We start from the raw sequence: 26,450 nt of genomic DNA on the forward strand, positions 1-26,450 counted from the left end.
GTGTGAGCCAGGAAGGATAGGAGGTGGGGTAGGGGTGGAGGTGCGGATTCGAGTGAGGCAGGGTAAGCTGGAAGAGCAGGCGAATTTAAAGTAGATGTAACACAGTGGATGGGACAGAGTACACCAGGTTGCAGCCTCCTTCTCGCTCCACCCCACCTAAAACTAGTAACCAAACTCCAGTCACATCTTACAAGACAAACCCAGAAACCAAAGGCAGGCTATCAAAGATCAGGGACTGGCGGTGGGGGCGGGAGAAAGAGGTTTTGAGGAGGGAAAGGGTAAAAGAGTAGGCTAACTCTCCCTCACCACCTCTAGACTCAAGGCCTAGCCTGAGGCCTGCGTGCGCGTACAGCCCTATAATCGCCACCACCCTAAGGCCCCAGCTTGGCCCTCAAAAGGTCAGAAGCCGCCAGGTGCCCAGCGCATGCGCACTGCGCTACCCAGCACGCCGCCGGACCGCCAACCCCCTACCCCCACCCGCCTCCCACAGCCGCCGCCGCCGCCGCCGCCGCTGCCTCCAGTACACAAGCAGCGCCAGGCCCGCGCCGCCTCACGCCAGAGTAGGGCCTTGGAACCCCTCAGCTGCGGGCGCTGCCTCTCAGGTCCCGGACGCGGGCATCACCTGGATTCCGGCCTTCGGGCTTACACCTCCAGTAGACTTGCAAGCACCGCAGACCTAGATATGTTTCTTCAAATCTGGGCGCCGCCGGCGCTCACCGAACTTGCTTCAGTTTAAGCTCACCGCCTTCCTGGTTCCACCACCAGGCAGCGTCAGCCGAATTTTCGAGTGCATCGATGGAAGCTGCCAGGCGTTAGGAGAGCCGAAGGAGTGGATTGTCACGCCGCCAATTTTTTGTTTGGTGTTGGTTTTCCGTGCTTGATTATTTGATTTTCTTGTTACCAAAAAGCAATTAAGGTGGCGACGGAAAAGTTTTATTGCCTTAGTAATCGTCGTTATCTCCACAGATAATCAGTAAATAAATCCGCATCATAGGAAGTTATGTTTAAGACACCCACACGTAGCAAAATCGATTATCTCATGCTGGGAGAGGAGGAAACTGGCCCAACAATAATAAATCAAGGGAGTGTGTCTGTATAGCGTCAGAGTCGTTTGTGATTAAATTGTAATGATTTATTTGAAAAACTGCATTAAAAATCGGTGTTTCTTCTGCGCTAAAGGTGAAGGCACAGGCTGGGGACAAATTTTTTTCTCCCATTAAAGTAACTGGTTGGTTGAGGAATGGGAGAAAACTGCCAGAGGCAGGGGCAGGAGGTTTCTTTTGGAAAATAAATCAAATGTGTAGGGGGTTTTGTTGTGATTTAAACCAATACAAATGAAAGCAACTCAGCATTTTCTGTAACTTACACGACTTTATCTGTTCTTGCATGAACATCATTTTTTCCTTATTTAATGTGAAGAAGCGTCGATAAGGAGGTAAACTGTTGGCCTTGGTCTGAGTGAACCAACAAGTGCTGTGTACCCAAGCTACAGTTTTGCACAGACATTTGAGATGGAGAAAATCATCTCCACAACTCTATTTTTCATAAATGACTGTACCTTAACTAACCTGTCTTGAGGGACCATTTTAAAGCTTAACTATAACATTCCATGTTTATTTTAAATAATTCAAGAGCTAGGGTGGAGGGTAAAGAAATGAACCTTTGGGGCCCTGAATTTTATTGGCAGCTGTATATCTGTCTGCAGGTGGTCACTGAACTTTACTCTCAATTGTTTGTTTGTTTTTACCAAAACTGCATTTTGAACTGTCTTGAGAAAATATTTGCTATTTAAAAACCAACATCGTTATAACTTGGTGAGCATTTATTAGTATATCATTTCAAGACCTTGGTTGGTTGTTTTTGGTTTTTTTAACTAAATTTCCCTTAGGGGCAGTAGGAATCCATAGTTAAGACACTGCAGATCTTTCATACATAGCTCCATCTTACATGAACACCACTACTGGTAAATATACTAAGAGCAACATGCCAGAAAAATCTATGGGAAAATCTATTTGGTGTGAATTATTCAACTATTATATCCAAGTCTTCCCTGATTAACTTTAAAGTGTTCATCTTTCCCTCAAGCTCAGTAGGTGGAATTTGAGTTGTGGACTTGAAAGTCACATGCTTGAAAGGGCAAAAAAGTAGTTGGTGAGCCTCCTGGTCCCTTACCAGACTTTTAATCATGTGGTTTTGAATACACATTTAACATCTCAGTTTGAGAACTATTTGAGCACCACATCCATTTAGCTGACCCCATGACTTGTCATTCTGCTAAATAACCTTAAAAGTGGATTTTATTAAAGGATTAAAATTTTATGGTTAGTCCCCTCTAATAATATCAGAAGTGGTCACAAATAGTAACCCAAGACTAACTGCAAAATCATATTTCTAAACTCATATAACTTTAGAAAGTGAGAGTATTTGAATCTCTTTTGTAGTGTAATAAAAGAAAGCACTCCTGTAATTTATTGATACCTAAAAGCTACTGCTACTGGAAACTTAAAGTTCTTAATTATTTCTCCTAAAAGTAGCAATAAATGAAATATTTTAAGAAGAAGAAAAAAAAAAACCTTTGGAATTCAAGAGAAAAAAGGCAAAGTAATAATTCTAAAAAGTAAGATTTCCATCTTCCTTAAGTTCACCAACTGTGAATATTTTAATCTGAAAAGTGTAAAAGTAGTGAAAAATAGTGACGAAGTTATATATATTCTAGAAATAGTAGCATATTAAGGTATAATTGTGTTCTCTTTTTAGGAATGCTTCAGGTTGCTTTGACAGAACTTCTCAAATTATCTGTTAACTTTGTTTTGATGCCTTAACCAATGGTTGGAAGATATAAGAACCAAAGTTCTATAATTGCTTTTATTTTTACTAAGACTATAAGATCCAAGAAAACGGACAAGTTACCTTTAACATCAGAAAGACTGTATTTAATATTCAGACTATTCAAAAATGTTCCCGAAGCCACACTGGAAAAGGTGTGTTTACACACGCAGGTAAATATAACTTTCAATATGTAAGTATTCTTTTTTTCACATGTAAATAGTCTTATGTGAGGGGTGTATATACACGGCCACACTTCTCACAGCACGCATATATGACGCAAGAATATAGATGTATCCATCCATATAACAGCTTCCATGAGCACAGTCCGGGGATATCATTTTAAATCGTAGCGTTAAATGGAGAGGAGGGGTACTTTTCTCCCAGCAAGCATTTTTTAAAATAGTCCACGATAAATGAAATTAGGTGGGGCACAAACTTAACATCAATTTTTTTTCAAAATCAAAGAGGAATAATCATGATCTTTTCAAAATTAGGAAATTAATTAGAATGCTTCTGGGATTCTAAAGAAGAGTTTCTTTAGTTCATTGTGGGAGGAGTCCCAGTGCAAAGAGTAAGGGAGAAGGGTGAGGGTCCTGAGACCTCATAGAGGGAACGAAGTCAAACTGTCCTTGATCAAGCGCTAAAGAAACACTTTAAAATGGAATCTGTCAGGGAACAGCTGCTCGGAAAATGTGTTAAACCAACCAGCCAGTTCGAGCGAGGTTTGTCGGTAGAGCCGGCATGGTCTCCAGGACCCGAATAATGGGGTGACTCACAAACTCCCTGGGGCGGGGAGCTTGGTGAAGATCCAGGCTCAGCTCTGGCCGCGGACCGGGAAGCCCCTAAAAAGGAGCTGCGCGGGCCTGAGAAATCGTAAAAGACCCTGACTCGGCAGGGTTGTGAAGCCAGGATGCCAGGCTACAAGGTTTCGGGTCGGCGTTGGGAAGAGTAGGCATATACGACTGGGGTCAGGGTCAGGATAAGAAAATGGGGTCCCGGGGTCCTGAGGCAGGGCAGGGCTGCCGGACAGCAATGCGGAGCCAAGCAGTTGCGCTGCACCCTGACGCCTGGCGAGGACGCAGGGTCGTATGCCAGGTCAGGATACCCTACTGACTCCTGGAGCAGCGCACTTGTCAGTTTCCTCTTGGCCACGCCCCGGCGGAATAAGTCCAGCTCCCCAGTGTTTAAGTAAGTCGTGACACCAACGCAAAAATCCACGCCTAATTAAATTAATTAGGGATTGTCAATCCTGAATTAATGGCCAAGAGCGCAGGCGGCCGAGGTATCCGAAAAGCCGGACGGCCTGGGACTGCCTCTTCTTCCCACACCCTCCGGTCCCACTTCTCTGTCCTCATACTCCAGCTCCAGCCATCCTGGACTCCAGCCTTAATCAATCTCAATCTCTTTCTTTCTTTCTCTCTCTCTCTCTCCCTCTTCTCCCTCTCTCCCTATCACCCCCACCACCTCCCAACCCCCACTCCCCCACCCCCAGGTAGTGGCGCGGGAGCTTCCCGGGAAGGGGCTCCCTCCGAGTTGCGAGGGGAGGTAATTTACTCAGAACAAGGGGCCGCCTTTGCGAAGTATAAATAGTGAGACTTCAAGCGCTGCGTCGCTATCAGATCTGAACTCTCCGCAGGAAGAATTGTCAAAGATCTTAACACTGAACAAGCGCGCTCAGGCAGGGAAGCATCGGTTCCCATTTCCCTCCGGCGGCCCCCGCCCCTTCCCTCTTCCTTTTCTTCCTCCTCCACCTCCTCCTCTTCTTACTTCTTTTTCTCCTTCTACTTCTCCTCTTTCTTCTTTCTTCTCTTCTTTTTCTTCTTCTTCCCCCCTCCCCCTTCCCCTCCCCCACCCCCTGCCCCATTGATGTGTTATTATTGGGGGGGCTGGAGCAGTAAAAAAAGAAGAAGGAAAAAAAAGAGCGGGGCTGCTCGGCTGGGAGAGGTTGAGCGCGGGGCTGACGGGCATCTCTGGCGATGGAAGAACTTACGGCGTTCGTCTCGAAGTCTTTTGACCAGAAAGTGAAGGAGAAGAAGGAGGCTATAACGTACCGGGAGGTGCTGGAGAGCGGGCCGCTGCGCGGGGCCAAGGAGCCGAGCGGCTGCTCGGAGCCGGGCCGCGACGACCGCAGCAGCCCGGCAGTCCGGGCGGCCGGCGGAGGCGGCGGCGGCGGAGGAGGCGGAGGAGGCGGAGGCGCAGGAGGTGGAGGCGGAGGAGGAGCAGGCGGAGGAGCTGGAGGAGGAGGGCGCTCTCCCGTCCGGGAGCTGGACATGGGCGCCGCCGAGAGAAGCAGGGAGCCGGGCAGCCCGCGGCTCACCGAGGGTAACGGCCCGACCCCCGGCCGCGGTTCCCCTTCCCGCCTTCCCGACTCCTCTCGGGCGGGAGAGGATCCCCAGGCCCGACGGGGGAGGAATAGGGGGGCGGACGCGGAGAGGGCCCTTGGACCCCAGCTTTGGAAGCCAGAGTGAGGACGGAGGGGTGGGAGTCCGGTGGTGTGCACGGTCGTGGGTGGGGTCCGAGTGTGTGTGTGTGTGGAGGAGGGGGAGCGTGTGGGGTTTGCGCGCGCCCTTCTCGGATGCTCCCGCTACTCTCATTCCACCCAAATGCATTTTCACCAACCGGAGAATGGGCCCCGCCGGACGGCCGACAGGCGGGTGGGGAAGTTCTGGGGACCAGGCTGCCGAAGTGGATGCTGGCCGTCACTGGGCCGGGCGGCGGGATTACAGTTAGCATGTAGCGCCGAGTTTGCTGGAGTCCCTTTCCTAGGCCCGAGGGAAGAAAAAAAGAGGGAGAACGGGGAAAGAGATACGGAGACGGAGGTTGATTGGGATTTCACCCTGGAGTCGTCCCGGGTTTCGCAGCTACCTCTAAGAACCACTCCAACTCCGTGAAGACTGTGGATCCCTTAATCTTAGGGACCAAAACTTCCCATTTTCTTAGAGCTATGAAGGTAGAATGAGGCCAAGGCAGGCTGAGGTTCAGGCTGTGCGCTGTTTTCTTTCGGGAGATGCATTAGGCTCCTTTTTTGTTTGTTTGTTTTCCGATATTTATTGCGCGGCATCATCCAGTATTCTGGTTTTGTGGTGGGATAATCCTTTGGTGCCAGCAAAGTGTTTGGAAAAGGCTTTTTCTAGATGGTGGAGCATCCTGTACCAATTCAAAGGAGTTCAACAATAAAATTAATTTGGCACTTGGTGCCTGCAGTAACTGGTGAGCTGCCATATTTTTCCAATTAAGAAAATATGTGACATGCGTAGAATCACATATTTAAGCAAGCAATTAAGTTGTTTATAACAAAGTCTGTTCTTGTTTAGGCCAATAAGTGGAAATTTGGGGGCGAAATAGAGATTATATTAAGTCTATTAATCAACTGGAAATGTGGACATCTTTCTCTTTGAAGCCCCCAAAGTTTGAGGGGCTTCCACTGTGAGCATGAAATAAAGCCGTCTCACCGCTTTGGCAGAATCTGAAGGGTGTGTTTTCATATTTAAATTTCATTACAATATAAATGGAAATATTTTCCTATTAACTTGACTTGAGTTTGTGCTATAATATAATCTATTGCTTCCTGGAGGAAGGACACATGTCCGCAAAACGAACTCTTGAGAAATAGATACGCGGGAAACGCTTAACTAGAATGCCAACCCGGGCTGAGTTCTAGTGGTCTTCTCCCAGACGGGGTACCAAGTAAACATGGAAAGTGGTGGCATAACTGTCAGTGCAACCTCCCTGGCCTGAGTCCCAAGCTCTGGGCCCTGGGTACACCAGCAGGCCAGACCGCGAATTTAGAGTCAACCCGGGGCAAATGAAGTCTTGGGATTGTTGGTTTCCAAACTCAGGGCAAATATTAATTTCTCTGCAGCCTGGCTCTTATAGAAATGATTTTTAACACTTATGCTGATCAGGATTCTGGGCTAGGGAGAACTGCAAACAGCCTCGATTATTCTAAACTCAGCTTTGGCACCTTAAAAACCCAAGTCTTCGACTCAGGCCCAAAGGATGATGGTTCCAGAGGACCGGTTACGTTGATACCAGCTCCCCTGATCAGTGCCCCTTGGCCTATATATATATAGCCGCATCCTTCTGGTGTCCCTGTATGCTCACACTTCCGAAGCTCCTGTTTTTAAAAGGAGGAGAAGGAAGGCCAGGAAAGTGACAATGGATGTATGCGAACCTAGAGCAGAAAAATGCATATTTTATTAAACATCCGAGCTTCTGGATGCATGAAAAGCCCTTGCGCAACCAATAGAAACCGCGGATCGCGAATGTTCCGCTTGAACCTGTTGATCTCTGTGGGTTTAAGCGGTTAGGGTCGAGTCCGCCTTTCCAATGGGGAGGGAGAAGGAGTGAACAGAGGCAGCGGTCTGTTTCGCCGGCCTCCCGAAGCTGGTTTTCTGCCTCTCTCCTTCTGTTCGGGTGTGGGCAGCGAGCCCTCCAGGCCGCCAACATGGCGTGGGCGCCTCTGCTCTGGCGACTGGGATTCGGCAGCGGGGACAAGGACTGCCTGGCTGTCCAGGGGCCGTCCGCGGTATTTGGCTCGAGCCCTGGGTCTGTACATAGCGCCCAGGGAAGTAGCTCCCAGCGCAGTGCAGCACAGGGGTCTTGTCCTCCAGCTGTGACCCAGCAGCCCAATTGTTCCCAAATTAGACCAGCAAGTTTGAGAGAAGACGGGAGAGCCGGCGGCAGCCAGCGCTGGCTGAGAAGGGGTCCGCACTCCGGGAATGGCCGGTGTCAGAGCCCAGTCCGTGGCCTCGCCGCCCTCTTCTGCCGGGATCGCGTTCTGTGACCCACGGGGTGCGGCGCTTTTGATTTCTGTGCGTGTGTGGGAGAGAGTGAACGCAAGAGAGAGGGTGAGTGGAATTGGTTTGTGTTTGCGGGGGAGGGCAGGGGACTGTGGGGGTGAACAGTGAGAAGGTGAACTGGGGCCGCAGTTGTGAAAGGGATTGGGTAGGTGAATGCCCACCTTGCCCGCGGGCAGCCACCCCAGTTGATCTTTTCGCATCTCCGGGATCCTCATCCTCTCAGCGGGGTGAGGGCCTGGACAGGAACTCCGGGAGGGGGCAGAAACCGCCATCCTTCTGGAGACAAATCTGCTCATGGTATTTGCTGTGTTGTTTTTTGTCTGTCTGTGTGTGTGTGTGTGTGTGTTGCTGTGTGTGCACGGGGACATATGCGTATGACCCTGTTCGTGGTACCCCCTCCAGTGTCCCCGGAGCTGAAGGATCGCAAAGAGGATGCAAAGGGGATGGAGGACGAAGGCCAGACCAAAATCAAGCAGAGGCGAAGTCGGACCAATTTCACCCTGGAACAACTCAACGAGCTGGAAAGGCTTTTTGATGAGACTCACTACCCGGACGCCTTTATGCGTGAAGAACTGAGCCAACGGCTGGGGCTGTCCGAGGCCCGAGTGCAGGTATCCGGCTGTGAGGAGGTCGCGGGGAGCGGAGGAGGGGGAATGACTAGGGTTGGTCGCTTGAGGTACACACGATGAGTGTGCGGGTTCAAGTGTCTGGAGTGAGGTGAGAAGGGAAGAAAAGTCTTTGCTAGAGGTCTTATTTTCCAAAGTAGATCTTAGTCCTAAAGTCTTCCCGGGCTCCCCTTCACCCCATACCAACATATGTTCCCAGGAGAAGAAAGCTTTGCTGGGCTTGCTCCCAGGGTTTCTATAAACCACACCCCCCTCTCCTCACAATGCCTTTAATGTGGTTTAATCCTAATGGGCCTACTTTTATAAGCCTTAAAAAAAAATCCCACAGAAAGCGTTTTATCTTCTGGATGCTTTAAAAGTTACAACGAACATTTTGTTCACCCGAGTTGGGTTTCCTTGAGGGTCTGCTCTGGGATCTAGGTTTGCCAGGCGGATATGCCAATTAGGTTTATAGATGTACAGACTATAAAGAAAATTAGCAACTGTTAAGTGCAGAATTTTACAGTCTGCCCTTAGCAGTCGATCTCAAACTGTGTGTGAAATAGCGGAGAAAATAAACGCATTTGGTCACTCTTTCTTTGTTCTCTCACTTAACCAGGGAAGCAAATCTGAATCAGAAACTTGATTTTAAAACAACCAACATATCTTAATATTGACATTTCCAAAGTCTGATCCCAGCAAGTGCCACACTCAGTGAAGTTAGTATTGAAGCAGATTTTCTTTACTGGTTGTGGGGGTGACTTTAATAGCAAAAGTAGGCTTTGGGAGCACTTAAGGGAAAAAAATTATATACATACATGCATACATATCCTTTTAGTTTTATGGAAAACGAATTTAAATGTTTCAGGTTTTATTTCCACTCAAATAATAAAATAGGAGAAAATGATGGTCATTATTTGTTTGAACACATGGAGCAGTTTTAGGCCTGAACATCTGCAGCTGTTACAAAGTATCACTGTAACAGATACTCCCTAGGTCTCTGGGCACAGAGACCACCATCTGCAGCGAACTATGCAATTCTTATGGGGCTTCCCCGCATCTTGTAATAGGATCAGGACAAAAACAGAGCAGTCCCCTTAAAGGGGAAAAGTAATAATAGGCTGCCTTGGTCATCACAGCATCAACAGCAGAGCCTTCCTTTTTAAGCCTGTCCTACTTTGCTCTGTGTACTGAGATCTCTAGGGGCTTAGAAACCCCTTAAAGACATGATGATAATTATTACAGTTGTGAGCATTAGTATATCAGTTCCAACTCTTCTAGGGGAAAAAAGAGGCAAGAAGCCTCAGACCATGTGAGGTACACAAAGAATGCCACCCTGGCATGAAATCTACCCTCTATTACACTAAATGGCAGGAGAATTTTTGAAGATTTACATTGACTGTGACACTTGCTTTCAAAAACAAGGAAAAAGCTCTGAAGCAGTATTTTACTTTCATGTTTTTAAACATTAACTTGTGAATCAGTCAATATGCTGTATTATTGGAACATAATGCTGTGTTATTGGAGTATAAAAGCAAGCTTTGTTTGAATTTCTTAAAATCTGCCATACTGCTTCCAAAAGTTGGCAAGTTTACCTAAGAAGGTAGTATCTGGGAGAAGATATTATCCAGAATTACATGATTCATACCCCAGTCCCATTGCACAGAATGCTCTTTTTTCTTATAATAAATGAACTTTATTGCTGGTATTTATTTTTCTCATATTTTTATTTAAATTTTGATCTACGTACTGGATACTTCTGGATTATAACTGCACTCAGCAACTTTTTCTATAGAAGCAAATTAGATTATCATGATAATGGCATAATTATTCTGCTACCAGGTTACACTGTGCTGCTCGGAGGAAGAAAAAAATTCTAAACTTCTTTGTAGTGAGGCTTTTATAACACTAATTACCTCTTCCCCCACTCTTATCTCCCCACCCCCAAGGAAAAAAAAAAAAAAAAAACAGAGTCACTATTTGCTTTGGTGTTTGGTTTTTCTTGAAGATGAAGCTAATTAATATTACAGGCTCTTAATGAGCACATTTTTCTCACGTCTTACTGGGCAAACATCTAAACCCATTATCACTTTAGTATCAGGTATCAGGGCGAGTTTTAGGCCTGGGGGACTCTAATTGTGAAAACATGAAAACAGAACTTGAGTAATTTATCAAGAAACAATATATCTTGCAAAAGTATAGGAAATTATTTTTGTCATTGATTTATGTTTTCAACTTTGGAAATTAAGATTGTTGTATATAATTCAAAGATTGCTTGCTGTATCTTCCATTCCTTGCCCAAAACACTACTCTTTCTTCATCATACTCCTGTAAATTTAAAAAAAATTTTTTGAGTCATATAACCTAGATTTTATTTTTTTCCTCCAATTTTAGGTTTGGTTTCAAAATCGAAGAGCTAAATGTAGAAAGCAAGAAAATCAACTTCATAAAGGTATGCTTCTCAGACAAAGAACATTTGATACTCTAAATAAAAAGAGTATTAGGGAATACTGTTATTATGAAGACAAAAAAAAACCTTCTCAAAGATAACTGTGGTCCTTATTTAAAAATCTACCCTGAAGGCAGTTAATGAGAGTCCTAAAATTTGGGAGTAAATTACATTGATTTTAATTCTGGCAACAGTTTAGGAAGATACCAGTCCAGTTCCAAAGGAAATAGTTCTATTTGGTACCATTTGAAACCTCGGGAAAAAGTGCTGAATGTGTTAACCTCACTTTATTTTGTTTTGTTCCCCATTTTCACAGGCGTCCTCATAGGAGCTGCCAGCCAATTTGAAGCTTGTAGAGTAGCACCCTATGTCAATGTAGGTGCTTTAAGGATGCCATTTCAGCAGGCAAGTACAGCCCAGTTTTAACCTGTTTTTAACTGTAAAAAGACCTGGATATTTGCTTGAACTGTTGAACATCCCTTCTCTGAGCTCTAATATGGGTGTACAGTTAAAGAATCAATTTTCAGATGATATAGTGGACACACTCCCATTTAAAAACCTATACAGTAATGGCACCCCACTCCAGTACTCCTGCCTGGAAAAGCCCATGGATGGAGGAGCCTGGTAGGCCGCAGTCCATGGGGTCGCTGAGGGGCGGACAGGACTGAGTGACTTCACTTTCACTTTTCACTTAAATGCATTGGAGCAGGAAATGGCAACCCACTCCAGTGTTCTTGCCTGGAGAATCCAAGGGACAGGGGAGCCTGTTGGGCTGCCATCTGTGGGGTCACACAGAGTCGGACATGACTGAAGTGACTTAGCAGCAGCAGTGTCAGAGGCCTATATGCTTAGTCCTTTCTGTCCTCACGGGAAACCAACAATGCCTGAGGGCAGCAACTGGTCCTTTAAAAATGCACTAAAGATTGCACTTGGGGAAAGGAAGGGAAAAGCCTTTTGCTTAAAATTTTGTCAGATCCAGTACAAAGGTTAGTCCTAAGGTATTTCTGAGGCAACTCTGTAAATATTTTTTGAGGTATTTTCTACCTCTTAGTCACATTAAATATCTCTGACCAAAGAAAATAAATAAAATACTAGCCATTAAGACTTGATTTTTTTTTTTTTTAAGCTGCAAACCTTCATCTCTAGTAGAGAGGAAAACATTGGTCTTCCCAGGAACACCTTGCCAATGCAAACCCTTTCTTGGCCGTAAAGAAACCTTTAAGACTACATTTTAAAAGTAGGATATCCCAGGGCTCTGAACTCCCCCATTCTCCAAGCCTAAGGGTGCAACCCATTCCCAACCAGTATCAGACATTCTCCACCCTTGGCCAGGGCCCTTGCTAGATAGGACTATGAAGTCATGAATTAACTCTCAGTTGCCAGTCCCTGGTCAGAAGAGTGTGACCTGAGTCACACCTGAATGTGCCCCATATATTGAGCATTAGTGTTAGGGAGGTCTTAGCTCTCTTGGCACCACTGGATTCTAGTATCTTGATGCTAGGCATCTGAAGCAGGAGAGAATGGCTGGAGAGAGAGGGGGATCATAAGAGAAGACCCTTACTACTCAGAAGGTGATCTCTGAGTCTGCAGCATCAGTACCATCTGGGAGATTGTTAGAAAGCAAGATTCTCTGACCCTGACCTAGACCTTCTGAATCAGAATCTACAGTTTAACAAGATCCCAATGTAATTTTAATAGTAGTAAAGTTCAGGAGTACTAACAAGTGTGCCAGTTGTGATGAAGATGCAATAACTTCTCTAAGTGACATTTTAAAAGTTTTGTAGTTTGCTTATTGGTACTTTACTAGTGGGTTAAGAGGTGTATGGCAGCACCAAGAGAAGAGGGTAAGGACACTCACCCATCATCTGTCCAATATACATTGTTATTTTGAGGGGAGTGAGGTATTAGCACAATAGCACTGTTGCCCTCTGACCAGCCCAGCTCCTAAGGGGGCTGCCACAATCACTGCAGATGGGAGTCACTGGGACTCAGGGGGATAAGCCACTCTGAGTGAGCTGCAGAATACTCAGGGGCACTGGAGTATCCCAGATTCAGTAACAAACTGAGGTCAGCTAAACGTCCCTTTCCCGTCCCCTGCCCCAGCCTTCCCCAAGCTAAGCTGGACGCCGTTAATGCTCTGTTTCTATTCTGTTGTCACCCTAGGATAGTCATTGCAACGTGACGCCCTTGTCCTTTCAGGTTCAGGCGCAGCTGCAGCTGGACAGCGCCGTGGCGCACGCGCACCACCACCTGCACCCGCACCTGGCCGCGCACGCGCCCTACATGATGTTCCCGGCGCCGCCCTTCGGACTGCCGCTCGCCACGCTGGCCGCAGACTCAGCATCTGCCGCCTCCGTCGTGGCTGCAGCTGCTGCCGCCAAGACTACCAGCAAGAACTCCAGCATCGCGGATCTCAGACTGAAAGCCAAAAAGCACGCGGCCGCCCTGGGTCTGTGACTTCAACGCCAGCGCCAGGGTCGCGCGTGCAGCACGGCGCGCAGCCTGCATGCCCTCCGAGCCCCGCTGCTTCTCTGTTACCTGCCCCGGACCTTGGAATCCGAGCCTCTTTCTGCCCCACCGATGGCCCCTTGCCCCCTTCTGCATCCCGGACTCGGAGGGCAGCACCCGGGATCCCAAGAAGGGCACCAGCTTCGTGGCTCCTGACCATTCACCTGTCTAGGGGCCTAGAATTTGGCTTTGTAGGGATGGGTTTGGGAAGTCTGAAGAGTGCTGGGACAGTGAAGTGTGGCTCACGGTAAAACTGCAACGATGGACTTTTGCGTAGAAATAAAAATCTTGTTAGTAAAAAATGAGGGGGAAACTGTAGAAAAGACAAACCAGAGAGAAAAAGAGAAAGGGAACTTATTGCTATTCAGCAGAAGCTGAAATCGGAGAACCAAGGAATAAAAAAAAAAAATTTAAGTATTTTGTACATTAAAAAATATGGAAAAATAACCGGGACAAATCTCGAGATAATTGGGCGGGAGTCACCAACTTAAAGTGTATTTTTTGTTGTTGTTGTTGTTGTTTTTTAATGGGCTAAGAAAGCAAAACTGAAGGAAGAGGTATACTTATTTAAAGAATTAAGATGAAAAAAAGTACGCAGCTGGGAAGTTCACAGGTTTTGAAACTGACCTTTTTCTGCGAAGTTCACTTTAATACAAGAAATTTGATAAGAGAGGCGGGCCTCCTTTTACGTTGAATCAGATGCTTTGAGTTAAAAACCACCACGTATGGAAGAGCAAGAAGAGGGAAGACAGTATAAAAACAAGGAGATAAAAAAGTGATATTAATACAAAAATGATAACCACAATGATTTCTCTGAGAAATTGTTATGGCAGAACTGTCCAGACTGCTGACAGTAAAGTCCCGGTTTGCATGTTACTTGTATTCCATTGACGGTGTCTCCCCACCTCTCCCGCTTTACTCACTAGCACTTAACTGCATTTTCATTTTCGGTATGAAAAACAATACCCAAAGCATCTGAAAATTGATATATATTTCTAGCTATATATTTTTAGTCCCATCTTTAATCTTGGGGGGACAAAGAAAAAAGTTTGAAGGGCAAAAAAGTTACACTCTGATTGTCCCAAGACGACAGAGGCAAGTAGAAAATGTGGGGAAAAGAAAAGAGAAATATTAAAGTACAGCGCCTCACGTGGTGCCTGATACACAGTGGGCGGTCAGTGTTAGTCCCCCTCTCCCCTTATTCTTGTATTCCCTCTTGCAGATTTCCTTAAGTCCTATTTGAGGACCGTGCTTTATTTCCCCCTCTCAGTCCCATCACACTCACTTTAAACAACACCCAGCTAGATACCGGCACTAAGTTTGTGTAAAATATGTTGATACACACGAGCAAAGTTTATTTTGGCTATAATGTGTGAACTAATGGTTGACTTTCAACATTTGCATTTTATCTCACAAAGGTGTATATTCAAATAATTTTTTTGTTTGTCTCAATTCATGTAGCTATTTAAACTGGGGTACCCTGGACTGAGCAATCTGTATCCCAATTCTTTAAAAAGTCTCCTTAGTTTTTTTTTTTTTTTTTTTTAATCCCTTCTAATTTACAAGAAAGAGGAAAAGCTCTTTTAGCTGAACTTTGGTATGCAGTTGAGCTTTGTAACTATTTGTTCTCCATGAAAACAAAATTATTTATATTTGCCATATTTTTTCTAGTGTATTAAGTTATTTTAAACAAAAGAAGATGCTGTTATTTCATGACGTGTTGTCGGTACAAAATGTTTTGGTCTCACCTCTGTTAAACCTTTTAAATAAGTGCCAAGTTATTAATTGAAGACACTTTGCGATCAATTGAATGAAAATAGTATTGTTTCATTTGATGGGGTTCGCGTCATCTTTACTCCTGTTGCTATTAAACTATCCAGGATATCTCTCTTGACTATACCAGCTTGGAAAAGAGCTTGCCTCTGCTCCTACGTGGCAATCAAGGGGCGGTGAGAATGATGACTCTCGTGGCTGTCTGTAGCGCTGAGCGAAAATCCCCCTCTCCTGCCCCATTTCATCCACCCAATGAAGAAAACGGATTGATTTTACACTAAATCAATAAAGGAACAGATACTATGTAAAATAACAGAATAGAATAATCTCCTTCCCTAAAACGGACTCTTGTTCTTCATTTTGCTGCACTTTCACCCTTCAAGTTCATTTAGGGAACATTTTGGGAAGGAAGGAAAGCGTGGTCACGCGGTGCGAAATCCACCTGGGTTAATTGTTACAAAACACTCAGTCCCAGGTCGCCGACCCTCCCCCGGAGTCGGTGGCGGTCTGGAAGTAGGATAAGAGCCGCGAAGCGGGGCGGGGGCGGCGGTAGCTCTTTGGCCCAAATAGAGTCTTCGTTCGTTAAATTTATGAAAAGGTAGCAGCTAGGATCGTATTTAGAAAAAGCCGGGTTCTAGCCGTTTGTAGGGTACCGAGGAGCCCTCATCCGTCCCCTCTCCCAGAAGAAATCTCACCTACTTAAGCCCGGAGGCATTGCCTATTTGGAGGTAGATAGGGACCGTGAAGACCAGGGAGAGGACCTTCTCTTCCCTTCTCACTCGGGCTCTTGGGATAAGGGACACCCTTCAACAAAATTGAGGGTTTCCCGTGTGTCCCCTGGGGCCCCCTCTTGGGGATGGAGGACGCATAGAGGAGGTCCTCCCTGCGACAAAGCCCCGCGTCCTCGGGTGGTGCTCCTGCCGCCCGCCCCCAGCCCTCTCCCGGGTTGAGCTCGCACTCAAAGCTGTTACTCTGCGTAGACGTGGGTGATAATGTTTATCTTTTAGCCTTCAAAGACCACTGAACAGGACTTGGGCCGTATTCAGCGCTCAGGCCTTGCGGGTCTTCTACTTGACAAGCGTCCCTAGTTTTCATAATAAACATCTGCTTGGGGGCGGGATGAGCTTTGAAGCCGCCGCGCCGCCAGCCTGGGCTGGTGGCCTCCGGCGAGCTCCCGTCGCCTCCGGAGTCCAGGGTCCAAACGGGCAGGCTCCACACTCCAACCCTAATCCAGCCACCAACGCGGGCTCGGACGCTTCCCGAGGCACTTCGAGGGAGGTCGGAGGTCACGGGAGAACTTGGGGCCAGGGGTTGGCGGTCCCATCCGGGGCCTGGCCGATCCCTACAGCTAGCTCCGGGAGCCTGAGGTCAAACGAGGCGCTGCGTCCGGGCCCAGGCCGGCGGGGCGCCGGGCACCAGCGAAGGAGCGCTGCAGCGGGGCCTAAGTCGGCTGGAACGTTTCGGGCCGCCGGCGCCGGGTGGGCTTGGTGCCGAGCCCGCGGGATTGGGTCCTCGAGGGAGCGCGGCTGGCCGAGGAGCCCGCGGACGCAGCCCGAGGAGCCCGCGGACGCAGCCCGGGTGGGCGAGAAAAAGCAAGGTCAAAGTTTCTCTGCCCCGTCGGCGGTGCCCGAGCCTGGCGCGGCCTGTGGGACCTGCGTCAGGGGCGCCGGCGGCGTCCTCCCGCTCCTCTAGCGTCCGCTCTCCCGAGACTCAACGGGTACTGAGGCCACCTTTCCTTTCCCATCGGGGTTGGTCCCTCGGGAGTCCAGCTTCTTACTGGGGCTCGCGTAGAGCCCGCTTTGCGGAGCGCCGCGTCCCAAACGCCTGGATGTGTGAACCCCGAGTTCCCAACCCCGTGTTTCCAGGCCACTCTGAGAAGGGGATCGAAGAAAGCTTCACTATAAAGTATGCCCAATGTGTGTCGTTTTGGTCCAAACTCAATAATAATCGTAATAAATAATTAAAATTTCCCGCAGTTGTCCCCCAGATCTTAAGGATGTGCAAAGACTTCTCAAGCTATAAAATCCCTGATTAAGGAAAACTGAATTAAAAGAGCTTACTCAAAACATCATTAGTGTTAAAGACCCTATAATACAGGAGGCCCAGTGAGATCCGAGGCCTTAGCTTGAAGCTGAACTGATAAATATCTATTTTGAGTTTTTCCCCAGATTCATAACTTTTTAGATCCTCAGATGGTAATACTTTAGCATAATACAATACTCAAATTTCGGAACTATTTTGATTTCTGAAAAATGCCTTTTTGGCTTCAGTCACATGGGATACTGTTATTTTTTCACAAATTCAGTTTACATCATAAATTGCAAACATTTGCAATCAGATCTCAAGATTGTTTATTTTATGTAACCTCAAGCGCTTGACTATGTTAAACACCAGCACAGAAAGTCTGTGAAATCAGTTTAATGTGTGTGAGGGAATTAAAGGATCACTCCTTTTCATCACACAAACAAAGCATTTAAGGTTGTTTTGATTGTCAGTCTCCCAATTTTTGAACAGTCTTACAATTGACTATTAATTTTAGAGTCATTCTGTGCAAAAATAATTACTAAAGTTATATCCTGCTTTAATTAAATGTTTCTGGGCAGAAGAAAATGGTATTATTATTCTACATTGGGAAATGCGTGATTGTTTTTAATGTTATATTATTTTTAAATCATTTTAGTTCAAATGTAAATAAAGTCTGCTAATTCCAAGGTGGGGGGAGGCCTGCAATGGTTTCTTAACATGCTGTTAGAACAGTTAGTCAAAGTGCATTAAAGAAATGTCACAAACCCAGAAATAATAAATATGTCATTCTAATGAGAGTGTTAACTTATGGATAATTTATTCAAGGTAGTTTTTACATTTCATATGGAATCTCTTATTATGACCTGCCTGAGTACTGTGATGCTTGTTCTTCAAAATCTAATTTATATAGGCTTGAGGTATACATAATTCATAACTCCTGTTGATATATGTATACACACCCCGAATTTTAAACCTTTACAGTATGTTTGCATGTTTACTAGCATGTTTTCAGGACATCTGGAATTAAAATGTAAGAAGTGTTCAACATTACGCGGAAAGCATGTGTGAAGAAAAAGTAGTTGAAAATTAACAGTTAAAAAGGATTAGATAAATTTCAAGCTAAGATACAGAGTGAGCACTGAAATATTTCAGACAGGGGACATTCTTGAATAAGAAATATGAAAATCTCCAAGAAAGACTTACAGATGTGAGCTTATAACACTTCTGATACCTAGGTAATCCTTTCATGTCTCTAATTCATAAAACAAAAAATCCTCAAGTCTTGAGGTATTTTGTTTTGGGTATTTTATGTGTCAGTCAAACTAACCATTGCATATGCCTTCAGTACAGGAAAATTTAGTACAGTACGTGGAGTTCTATTGGCATGAGGAAAGGTTTTAGAATATAACCAAATAAATCACATAGGGAGGAGTAAACACACTTTTCTCCCCCTTGTTGAACAACGGATCACATGTCTTGACTGAAGATCTTTGTAGATTCTTACTCAGGCAGAACAGTGCAGAATAAGTTAAGGGCACAGACATGGAGTCAGACTTCCCGTATTTGAAACTCACTGCTGCTATTTACTATTCTGTGATTTAGAATTAGTTCATCTCTGTGTTTCCCCGTTTTCCCATCTGTAAAATGGATATAAAAGCAGCATCTATTGTGTAGGAATGCTTGGAGAATTAAATAAGTTAGTATTTGTAAGGAACAGTGCCTTCCACTTATATGTACTAGCACTGTATAATACTTATTTTAACACACAATGGATATCACTCCACTATTTCTTTATAAGGCTACGCATTTCCAAGGAAGGTTCAATTTCCAAAAACAGGGCAACAGGCCCCACATGTGCTGTATGGCTATTCAGATGCATTTAATGTGTCTGAACACCTTCAAGCAAGTGCATTTAGCACACGCTCCCTAGGACTAAGGCCAATAGGCAAGAGTCCTTGTAATAAAAACCTTCAGGAAAGAAAACAACAAAGTGTGCAAAACAAGGAATAAATATTTTTCTGTCGTGGATGTGATTCCAGCTAATTGTGTAGCCTCTGTGATCCTTGTCTGGAAGATTGGCAAATGTCACGGTGCACTTAGGGGCTGATCCATAAGAGCAATTTAGAGATTGCACAATGCCATCTACATGACAGATAGGGTTGCTACTCTGCTATGTGCAGCTAATAAGGTGAGATATCAGGCATGGCACTTGCCCTTAAGGGGCTTACCATCTTGGGGGAGATAGCTCATAAGTACATATGATAGTGCTAGGGAGCATGTACCAAATGCACTTGCTTAAAGGCATTCAGACACATTACATGCATCTGAATGGCCATACAACACATACAGGGCCTGTTGCCTTGATTTTGGAAACTGAACCTGCCTTGGAAATGTGTAGCCTTATTAAAGAAATGGTGGAGTGACGTGCAGAGGTTAAGAAGCACACTTTGTTAGGATTGAATGAATACTGTCTGTTGCCGGAGTTTGTGTTCCCCAGGACCATGTGTGTTTTCTTTGCTGACCATGTTTGTAGAGCATTAGCTGTGAAATGCTAAAAGCTGTGAAGGCTGTTGACCAATGACCTTTAACAGCAGTTTGAAAACATATGTAATGCAAAAGATGAAATGTTTAATTAAATGTTTAATGTAAAATGAACAGCTGAGTCCTAATTACAGATATAGTGAAGAGAGACTTCTTTTCAGTGGCTACATTTAGATTTACGACTAAGACTTGGCTCAAATTTTATATGATATCTATTAAAAACTCAGAGAACTTATTACACATCTTAATTTGAGAATCAATGTGATGTCACAGTATATGACTAATAATCTTCATTTAATATTAGCACTTTTATTTTATTTTTAAGTTAATTAAGTAATTGGCTGCGCTGGGTCTTAGTTGTGGCATGTGAGACCTAGTTCCCTGACCAGGGATTGAACCTGGGACCCATCCATTGGAAATGCAGAGTCTTAACCACTGATCACACTTAATCACATTTAGCACTTTTATTTTTAATAATCAGTGAGGATTTTGCTAGAAATCTTCTCCTGCTGGCTCAGAGGTTAAAGTGTCTGCCTGCAATGCGGGAGAACTGGGTTCAATCCCTGAGTCGGGAAGATCCTCTGGAGAAGGAAATGGCAACCCACTCTAGTATTCTTGCCTGGAGAATGCCATGGATGGAGGAACCTGGTGGGCTATAGTCCCCAGGGTCACAAAGAGTCGGACACGACTTCACTTTACTTTCACTTTGCTAGAAATAAAAATATTTGCCACTAGTCAAGAAGGTTGAGTATATGACTAATTTTTGGAGGGAGATTTTTCTGAGTTCAAATCTGAACTATATCACTTATTAATTGGATGAGAAAGTGAAGTCACTCGGTCGTGTCTGACTCTTTGCAACCCCATGAGCTATAGCCTACCAGGCTCTTCCGTCCATGGGATTTTCCAGGCAAGAAAGAATACTGGAGTGGGTTGCCATTTCCTTCTCCAGGAGATCTTTCCGACCCAGGGATTGAACCTGGGTCTCCCGCATTGTAGGCAGACACTTTACCATCTGAGCCACCAGGAAAGCGAAGTCTTAGGTAATTTCTTAGCTTCCTAGACCCTGTGTCCTCTTAGTGTCCTGTAACCCACACCTTGTAGATTGTTGTGGGGATCAAATAAGATAAGATATGCAGAGTGCCTGGCGTACAGCAAGTTGCCACAGATGTATTTCTCTTCACTTTTCTACTTTTATTATTTGTTGTTCAAATTATTGTCACATACAGAAGATATTGAATTTACTTGTCTGTGTGATTAGAGACAGTTTTAGAAAATAGTAGGAGATGGTGTGCATATTTATTTCAAATCCTCAATATGAATATTGATTGTGTTTGTATATGTTGTGTGGCCTGGAATTTGGAATAAAACTTTCTTCAAATCTTGCAAAGCCTTTTCTACATAGAATTTTTGAGGGACTATGACTTCAGAGAGACATCTTTGTATAGAATGGGGAGGCTTCTCTCTTTCTCCCTGATAACTCAAGGCATTCTTCATGTAGAGGTTACCCAGAGCCCCTGACCTTCAGCCCTCTGTATTCCGGAACATCGGCATACAGATCGAGACCTGGCATTAACTCTCTAGTCGCTTTGATATTAGATTGATTCTCCTTCCGTTTGCTTATTTATTGAATACATTTTTTATGTTTCCGTGCTAAGGAAGAAGAAAATAAACTACCCTTTAAAAAACGATTTAAAGAGTCTATCAACCTATCCAAATTTTCAGTACCCAGGCTACCTTGTGTTTTGGATTACATTTACTGGCATTAGTGGTTTAAAACGTAATCACCTATCTTGTAGGCAATATATTTATATACCGAAATTCTCACCTGTCAGCAGTTGTGTGTGTGTGTGTGTGTTTTAAGGCTTACATAGTTTCCATTAAAACTTAATCTCACCTGATACTCATTTAAAAGGATCCAGTACCCTCCCTAAGGGAGCTTTAGTTCTAGTGCATGCATGCTCAGTCTCTTCAGTCACTTCCAACTCTTTGGGACTCTAAAGATTCTAAACCGCCAGGCTGCTCTGTCCATGGGATTCTTCAGATAAGAATACTGGAATGGGTTGCTGTGACCTCCTCCAGGGGATATTCCCAACCCAGGGATTGAACCTGCATCTCTTATGTCTCCTGCACTGGTAGGTGGGTATTTTTACCCCTAACACCACCTGGGAAGCCCTTAGTACTAGACCTACTTCCAAAACATTTTAGAAAGGTGAAATTAGGTTAAAAAAGACCATCAAAGGAAAATTTGGAAAGAAAGGCTGGTCCTCCAGTTTGCCTTGGGAACAATATGGAGGTGTGATAAAATAAAGATACTTTCAAAGATATTCACCTTCTAATTCCTGTAACTTGCAAATATGTAGCTAATGTGGCAAAGGGGAGTTAGATTAGTGGAATTAAGGTAGCTAATCAACTAATAAAAATACAGAGATTATTCTGGATTACTCAGATGGGCCCACTGTATTAAAAGGGTCTTTGAAAGTGGAAGAGAGAGGCCAAACACGAGCTTCAGAGAGAGGTGCAATTAAAAAAGAATGGTCAGAGAGATGCCATATTGTTGACTTTGAAGATGGAGGAGCCACTGAATGCAGATGGCCTCTAAAGCTGGAAAAGATGAGGCAGGGAATTTGCCCCAGGGCCTCCAGAATGAATGTTTCTCGCGACAACATTGGGTGAGTTTAGCCCAGTAAAACCTGTGTTCGATTTCTAATCTATACAACTCTGAGATAATTTGTGTTGTTTTAAGCCATTAGGTAGGTAGAAATGTGTTACAGAAATAGGAAGTTAAAACAGGAAGTTTCTAAGTAGTTTTTATGTATAAGAGGCTCTGGTCAGTTTTTAATGCTAGAGGGCCTTTTGAGTCAATTTGGTATCAAGAGTGCCCCCAAAACTCCAGGCTGGGATGTTTCGCTAGACTTTAGAGTATGATCTTACTTAGGCATTCATATCTCCATATGCCACTCAGCAGAGTCCCCTGTAAATCTCTTTTGCTGTAAAAAATAAATAAATAAAATAGAAATATTTCTTCCTATAAAGGAAATCTGCAAAATTATGTGCGTTAAAGAAAGTAAGCCAGCGGTTAAAATTCTTATCTTGTTTTATTATCCTTGTTCTCACTGTTCTTACTTCTTCCTTGCCATCTTCTGGTTATTATTAACTTTTTAAAAAGCATTGAATGTAAGGGAAAGGACTGCTAGTTTCAAACCCTGAAGTTCTTTGCTAATGCACTGAAAGTAGACAGCCAGAGCAATTTGAGCCTGTCTGTCAAGTTGGTCAAGGTGGAGAGTAATGTGGTCTGGGGTTCCCTGAGCCCATTGCACCTTTGACCTTTTCTGTTGAGACTATTGATCTAGGTTAATAGTTAGCACCAGTTGTACTGTTGGAGTTGTGGGCCTGTGTTTGTGTGTGTGTGTGTGTGTGTGTGTGATTCCTCATAGAGTACAAATGAGGCTCTGGCTAACTCAGAGGGCAATTGGTCCTTTTATAGTTTTCCAAGATCAAAGTGAGGAATTAGAATAGATGGGTCCTGACAGGCAGGGGGAAGATTCATTTCTGGAATGTTTGCCATTGTATCAGCAACAGAGCAGTGGGTCTGGTCACAGAGCCAATTCTATCTTTCACGCTGGGAACTCTGCTCACCAGAGGGCTGCCCACAGAGTCAGGTGGGTTAGAGATTGCTGGATAACAGTATAATTCCTGAGGTTAGTGAACCAGTGAGGTGAGTTTAGCTCTGTTTTACCTACTCTATCCACACCCTCCATCTCTGATGCTGCTGCTGCTAAGTTGCTTCAGTCGTGTCCTTACTCTGTGCGACCCCGTAGACGGCAGCCCACCAGGCTCCCCCATCCCTGGGATTCTCCAGGCAAGAATACTAGAGTGGGTTGCCATTTCCTCCTCCAATGCATGAAAGTGGAAAATGAAAGTGAAGTCGCTCAGTCGTGCCGGACTCTTTGCCACCCCATGGACTGCAGCCCACCAGGCTCCTCTGTCTATGGGATTTTCCAGGCAAGAATACTGGAGTGGGGTGCCATTGCCTTCTCCACCCTCTGTCTCTATGCTATGCTATGCTATGCTAAGTCACTTCAGTCGTGTCCGACTCTGTGTGACCCCATAGACGGCAGCCCACCAGGCTCCCCCATCCCTGGGATTCTCCAGGCAAGAACACTGGAGTGGGTTGCCATTTCCTTCTCCAATGCATGAAAGTGAAAAGTGAAAGTGAAGTCTCTCAGTCGTATCCGACTCTTATCGACCCCATGGACTGCAGCCTACCAGGCTCCTCTGTCCATGGGATTTTCCAGGCAAGAGTACTGGAGTGGGGTGCCATTGCCTTCTCTGCCCTCCGTCTCTACCACCCTCAAAATTATCATCCCACTAACTGGGTGCAGAATGATATACACAGTAGGTCAGTGGGCTGAATACATGAAGAAGCTTGGTTATGCTCTCTGACTGAGTGAAATGTAGGCTACAGAACAGAGAACATTCTCCCAAATACTCCCAATGCCTACAACCTTCTCCTTACCAGCTCTTTACTACTCAGGGGAGTTTTCTTTTCCTTTCTATTCTATGAGAAGCACTCACGTTCCATCCTGAGCAACTTCCCACCTCTTTTAGCTCATCCTTCTTCTGTCCTCTTCACCTCTTCCAAGCTACTCTCTCCAGAAGTCTAGTTGTTCATAACTCATTCACTCACTCAACAGATATTTATTAAACTCCTATCATGTACTTTGGATTCTTTTCCCCTTTCTACTTTAACCTGTCAGACTGTTCTTTTCTGCTTTATCCTGGGAGTCTGACATTGTTGGAGGCAGTGGTGCTTGAAAGAGAGGAAAGGGTATGGTTGACATGGGATGGGGATGGTAGGCAGGCAATTTTAAGTGCAGAAAGACTGAAGAAAAGTAGATGAGTACATGGGCTAACTTAGGAGATTCTCACTCACTAAACCCTGTGATGTCCAAATATTATATGCTGCAACAGATCCTTAATAGAGAATAATCCCAGGAATGATTTGGGATGCTTCTGTTTGCTTTACAGAACATATGTGTTTGTCACATCTCAGTCACAACTTTTTAAAATGTAGAACTAAATCATTCCGTAAACATTCTTTTAAATCTTAAAGAGAGTTCATGTACCAATTTATGAATCTGTTCTCACACTGATGGAGATTTGGATTATTTCCAGGCTATGTAAAAGGTATGTATAGCAATGAGGCTGAGTGTACTCACCAAAAACTGGAAAGAAAAGAATTTAGGACTGCACCCTGGAGTGCTCCATCATTAAGAAGTTGGGTAGAGAATGGAAATCTCCATGGTGAAAAGAGACCAAGAAGGAACTACCTACAAGGTAGGAAGAAAACCAAGAGTACCATGTCCTGGAAGCCAAGTAAGAAAAGTGCACTGACCATTGAGAAAAGAGAACTGATCACTGAGAACTGACCATGGGACAGACCTTTGGTGACCTTGATAAGGCACTTTGGATGGAGTGGTGGAGCTCAAAGCCTGATGAGAGTGGAATGCAGAAACCCTCTGACTGCTATCTGAGATTCTAGTCTCTCTTCAAATACAGCCATCCTATCACAACCCCTAATTATCTCCCTAAATTCACAGGTCAGGTCTTGTGACTCCTTAGCTTATTTTTCTTCTGCCTGAAGAATTAAGTTCCAACTGTTCAGTATGACATTTAATCTTTACTTTTTACTGTTATTTTTCTGGCATCTTCTTCGGAGGCTGCTCCACCAACCCTGAGCTCCCATTGGAGCTACCACTGGTTTCCGAATTTCATACTGCTATCAAACATGTGTTGCTGTTGGAATGCCCTTCCCCAAACCCCTTTGTACTCTCACAGAATTCTAAGCATGTATCTATCAAAGTTTCATTATTGTTGTTGTTTAGTCGCTATGTTGAGTCTAATGGAATTACTTACGTGATTGTCTCCTCCAACCAGTATGTGAGTGCCTGGAGGGCAAAGATCATTACTTAGTTTTTCTACCCTCTCCAGAGTCGGAGTAGAGACAAACAGAGAGCAGATTTTCATTAAGTGTTGGTGGAATAAATAAGCCTGTGAAAAAAAATATATGCATGGTATATTATTTTAGATAATTTTAGTGGAAACAAATTTTAGTTCTCTGAGGGTGGTTTTAATTTTTAGAACTAGCCAAAGGCTGTTTGGCATTAAGTCTGATGAAGAAGTTGGGAAATATAAGTTTTTATTACAAATGAAGTGTAGGAAAAAATTAAGCATGGCTGTTTTGTGATGACACATTTTGTTATATGGCTCATAAAGGGCACTAAAGTTTATTGGCACTGATTTCTTAAGGCAATTTCACAGATGAATTTCCAAAAACATTTTGAACAGTGACAGTATTCCTGGACTAAGTACTTGGTTTTTCAGAATGACTATTTTGAAGGAAAAGATTTACTTGAATCTGTAAGTTCTGGTGTCTGTGTTAAAAAAAAAAAAAATCAGTATCATTCTTTTTTAGTCATATTTTATTTTCTGGAGTGAATTTTTATAAGCTAAATTTCACATTCTCTCCTGTGTGTTTAACTCTTCTCTTTGTAACTATTATTTTCGATTCTTTCTTTTGTAGGCATCATCTTTCAATGCAGCAGCATTTGAAACTTCTATTAAAAGTGTTTATTTGAAAAAAAGTATTCATAATACCATTAACTAAGACCAGATTTAACACCAATTCCAGTGGCTGATCTCTACCCCAAATGGATATACGGCCATTTGTTATGATCTTTTGTTTACTGATTTTCAAGCAGTTTTCAATCTGTGTGACACTGATGAGATCCAAGTCAATTTGGACTAATTTCTTGAGTCACTTTTCATGAAGCAGTGCATCAAACGCTTTACCAAGTTCAAATGTGTAACATCTGCTCTCCTTTCCCTGATAATTTTACAGTCCTCTCAAGAAGTCAA

At 44.3% G+C, this 26,450-nt stretch overlaps 2 protein-coding genes across 4 annotated transcripts in view; one reads left to right on the plus strand and one right to left on the minus strand.

Annotated features, from left to right (window-relative positions):
- The window catches only part of RSRC1 (arginine and serine rich coiled-coil 1), a 241,637-nt gene extending 240,852 nt beyond the window's left edge, over positions 1 to 785 (minus strand). The window contains exon 1 of the mRNA XM_027542710.1: positions 623 to 785. The gene's annotated coding sequence lies outside the window, so the exon portion shown is untranslated. The remainder of the gene's footprint in view (positions 1 to 622) is intronic.
- Positions 786 to 4,677: 3,892 nt separating this feature from the next.
- Positions 4,678 to 15,077, plus strand: SHOX2 (short stature homeobox 2). Of its 3 annotated transcripts, XM_027542700.1 has the most exons (6): positions 4,678 to 5,151; positions 5,780 to 5,860; positions 8,034 to 8,242; positions 10,631 to 10,688; positions 11,002 to 11,090; positions 12,849 to 15,077. In XM_027542700.1, the coding sequence occupies exons 1-6, from the start codon at positions 4,806 to 4,808 to the stop codon at positions 13,140 to 13,142; spliced, it is 1,077 nt and encodes a 358-aa protein (XP_027398501.1). In that variant the 5' UTR covers positions 4,678 to 4,805; the 3' UTR covers positions 13,143 to 15,077. The 3 variants fall into 3 exon arrangements, with proteins under 3 accessions (XP_027398501.1, XP_027398483.1, XP_027398490.1); XM_027542682.1 differs by lacking the exon at positions 5,780 to 5,860; XM_027542689.1 differs by lacking the exon at positions 5,780 to 5,860 and having other exon boundaries at positions 12,885 to 15,077.
- Positions 15,078 to 26,450: the final 11,373 nt, after the last annotated feature.

The sequence above is a fragment of the Bos indicus x Bos taurus genome, chromosome 1, assembly GCF_003369695.1.
Source record: "Bos indicus x Bos taurus breed Angus x Brahman F1 hybrid chromosome 1, Bos_hybrid_MaternalHap_v2.0, whole genome shotgun sequence".
Classification (NCBI taxonomy): domain Eukaryota; kingdom Metazoa; phylum Chordata; class Mammalia; order Artiodactyla; family Bovidae; genus Bos; species Bos indicus x Bos taurus.

Bases quoted from the DNA above. Each gene is read 5' to 3' on its own strand.
- SHOX2 (XM_027542700.1), top strand. From the start codon at position 4,806: ATGGAAGAACTTACGGCGTTCGTCTCGAAGTCTTTTGACCAGAAAGTG. The intron at 5,152-5,779 runs GTAACGGCCCGA...AGAGCTATGAAG, and splicing joins CAGCCCGCGGCTCACCGAGG to GTAGAATGAGGCCAAGGCAG. The intron at 8,243-10,630 runs GTATCCGGCTGT...CTCCAATTTTAG, and splicing joins TGTCCGAGGCCCGAGTGCAG to GTTTGGTTTCAAAATCGAAG.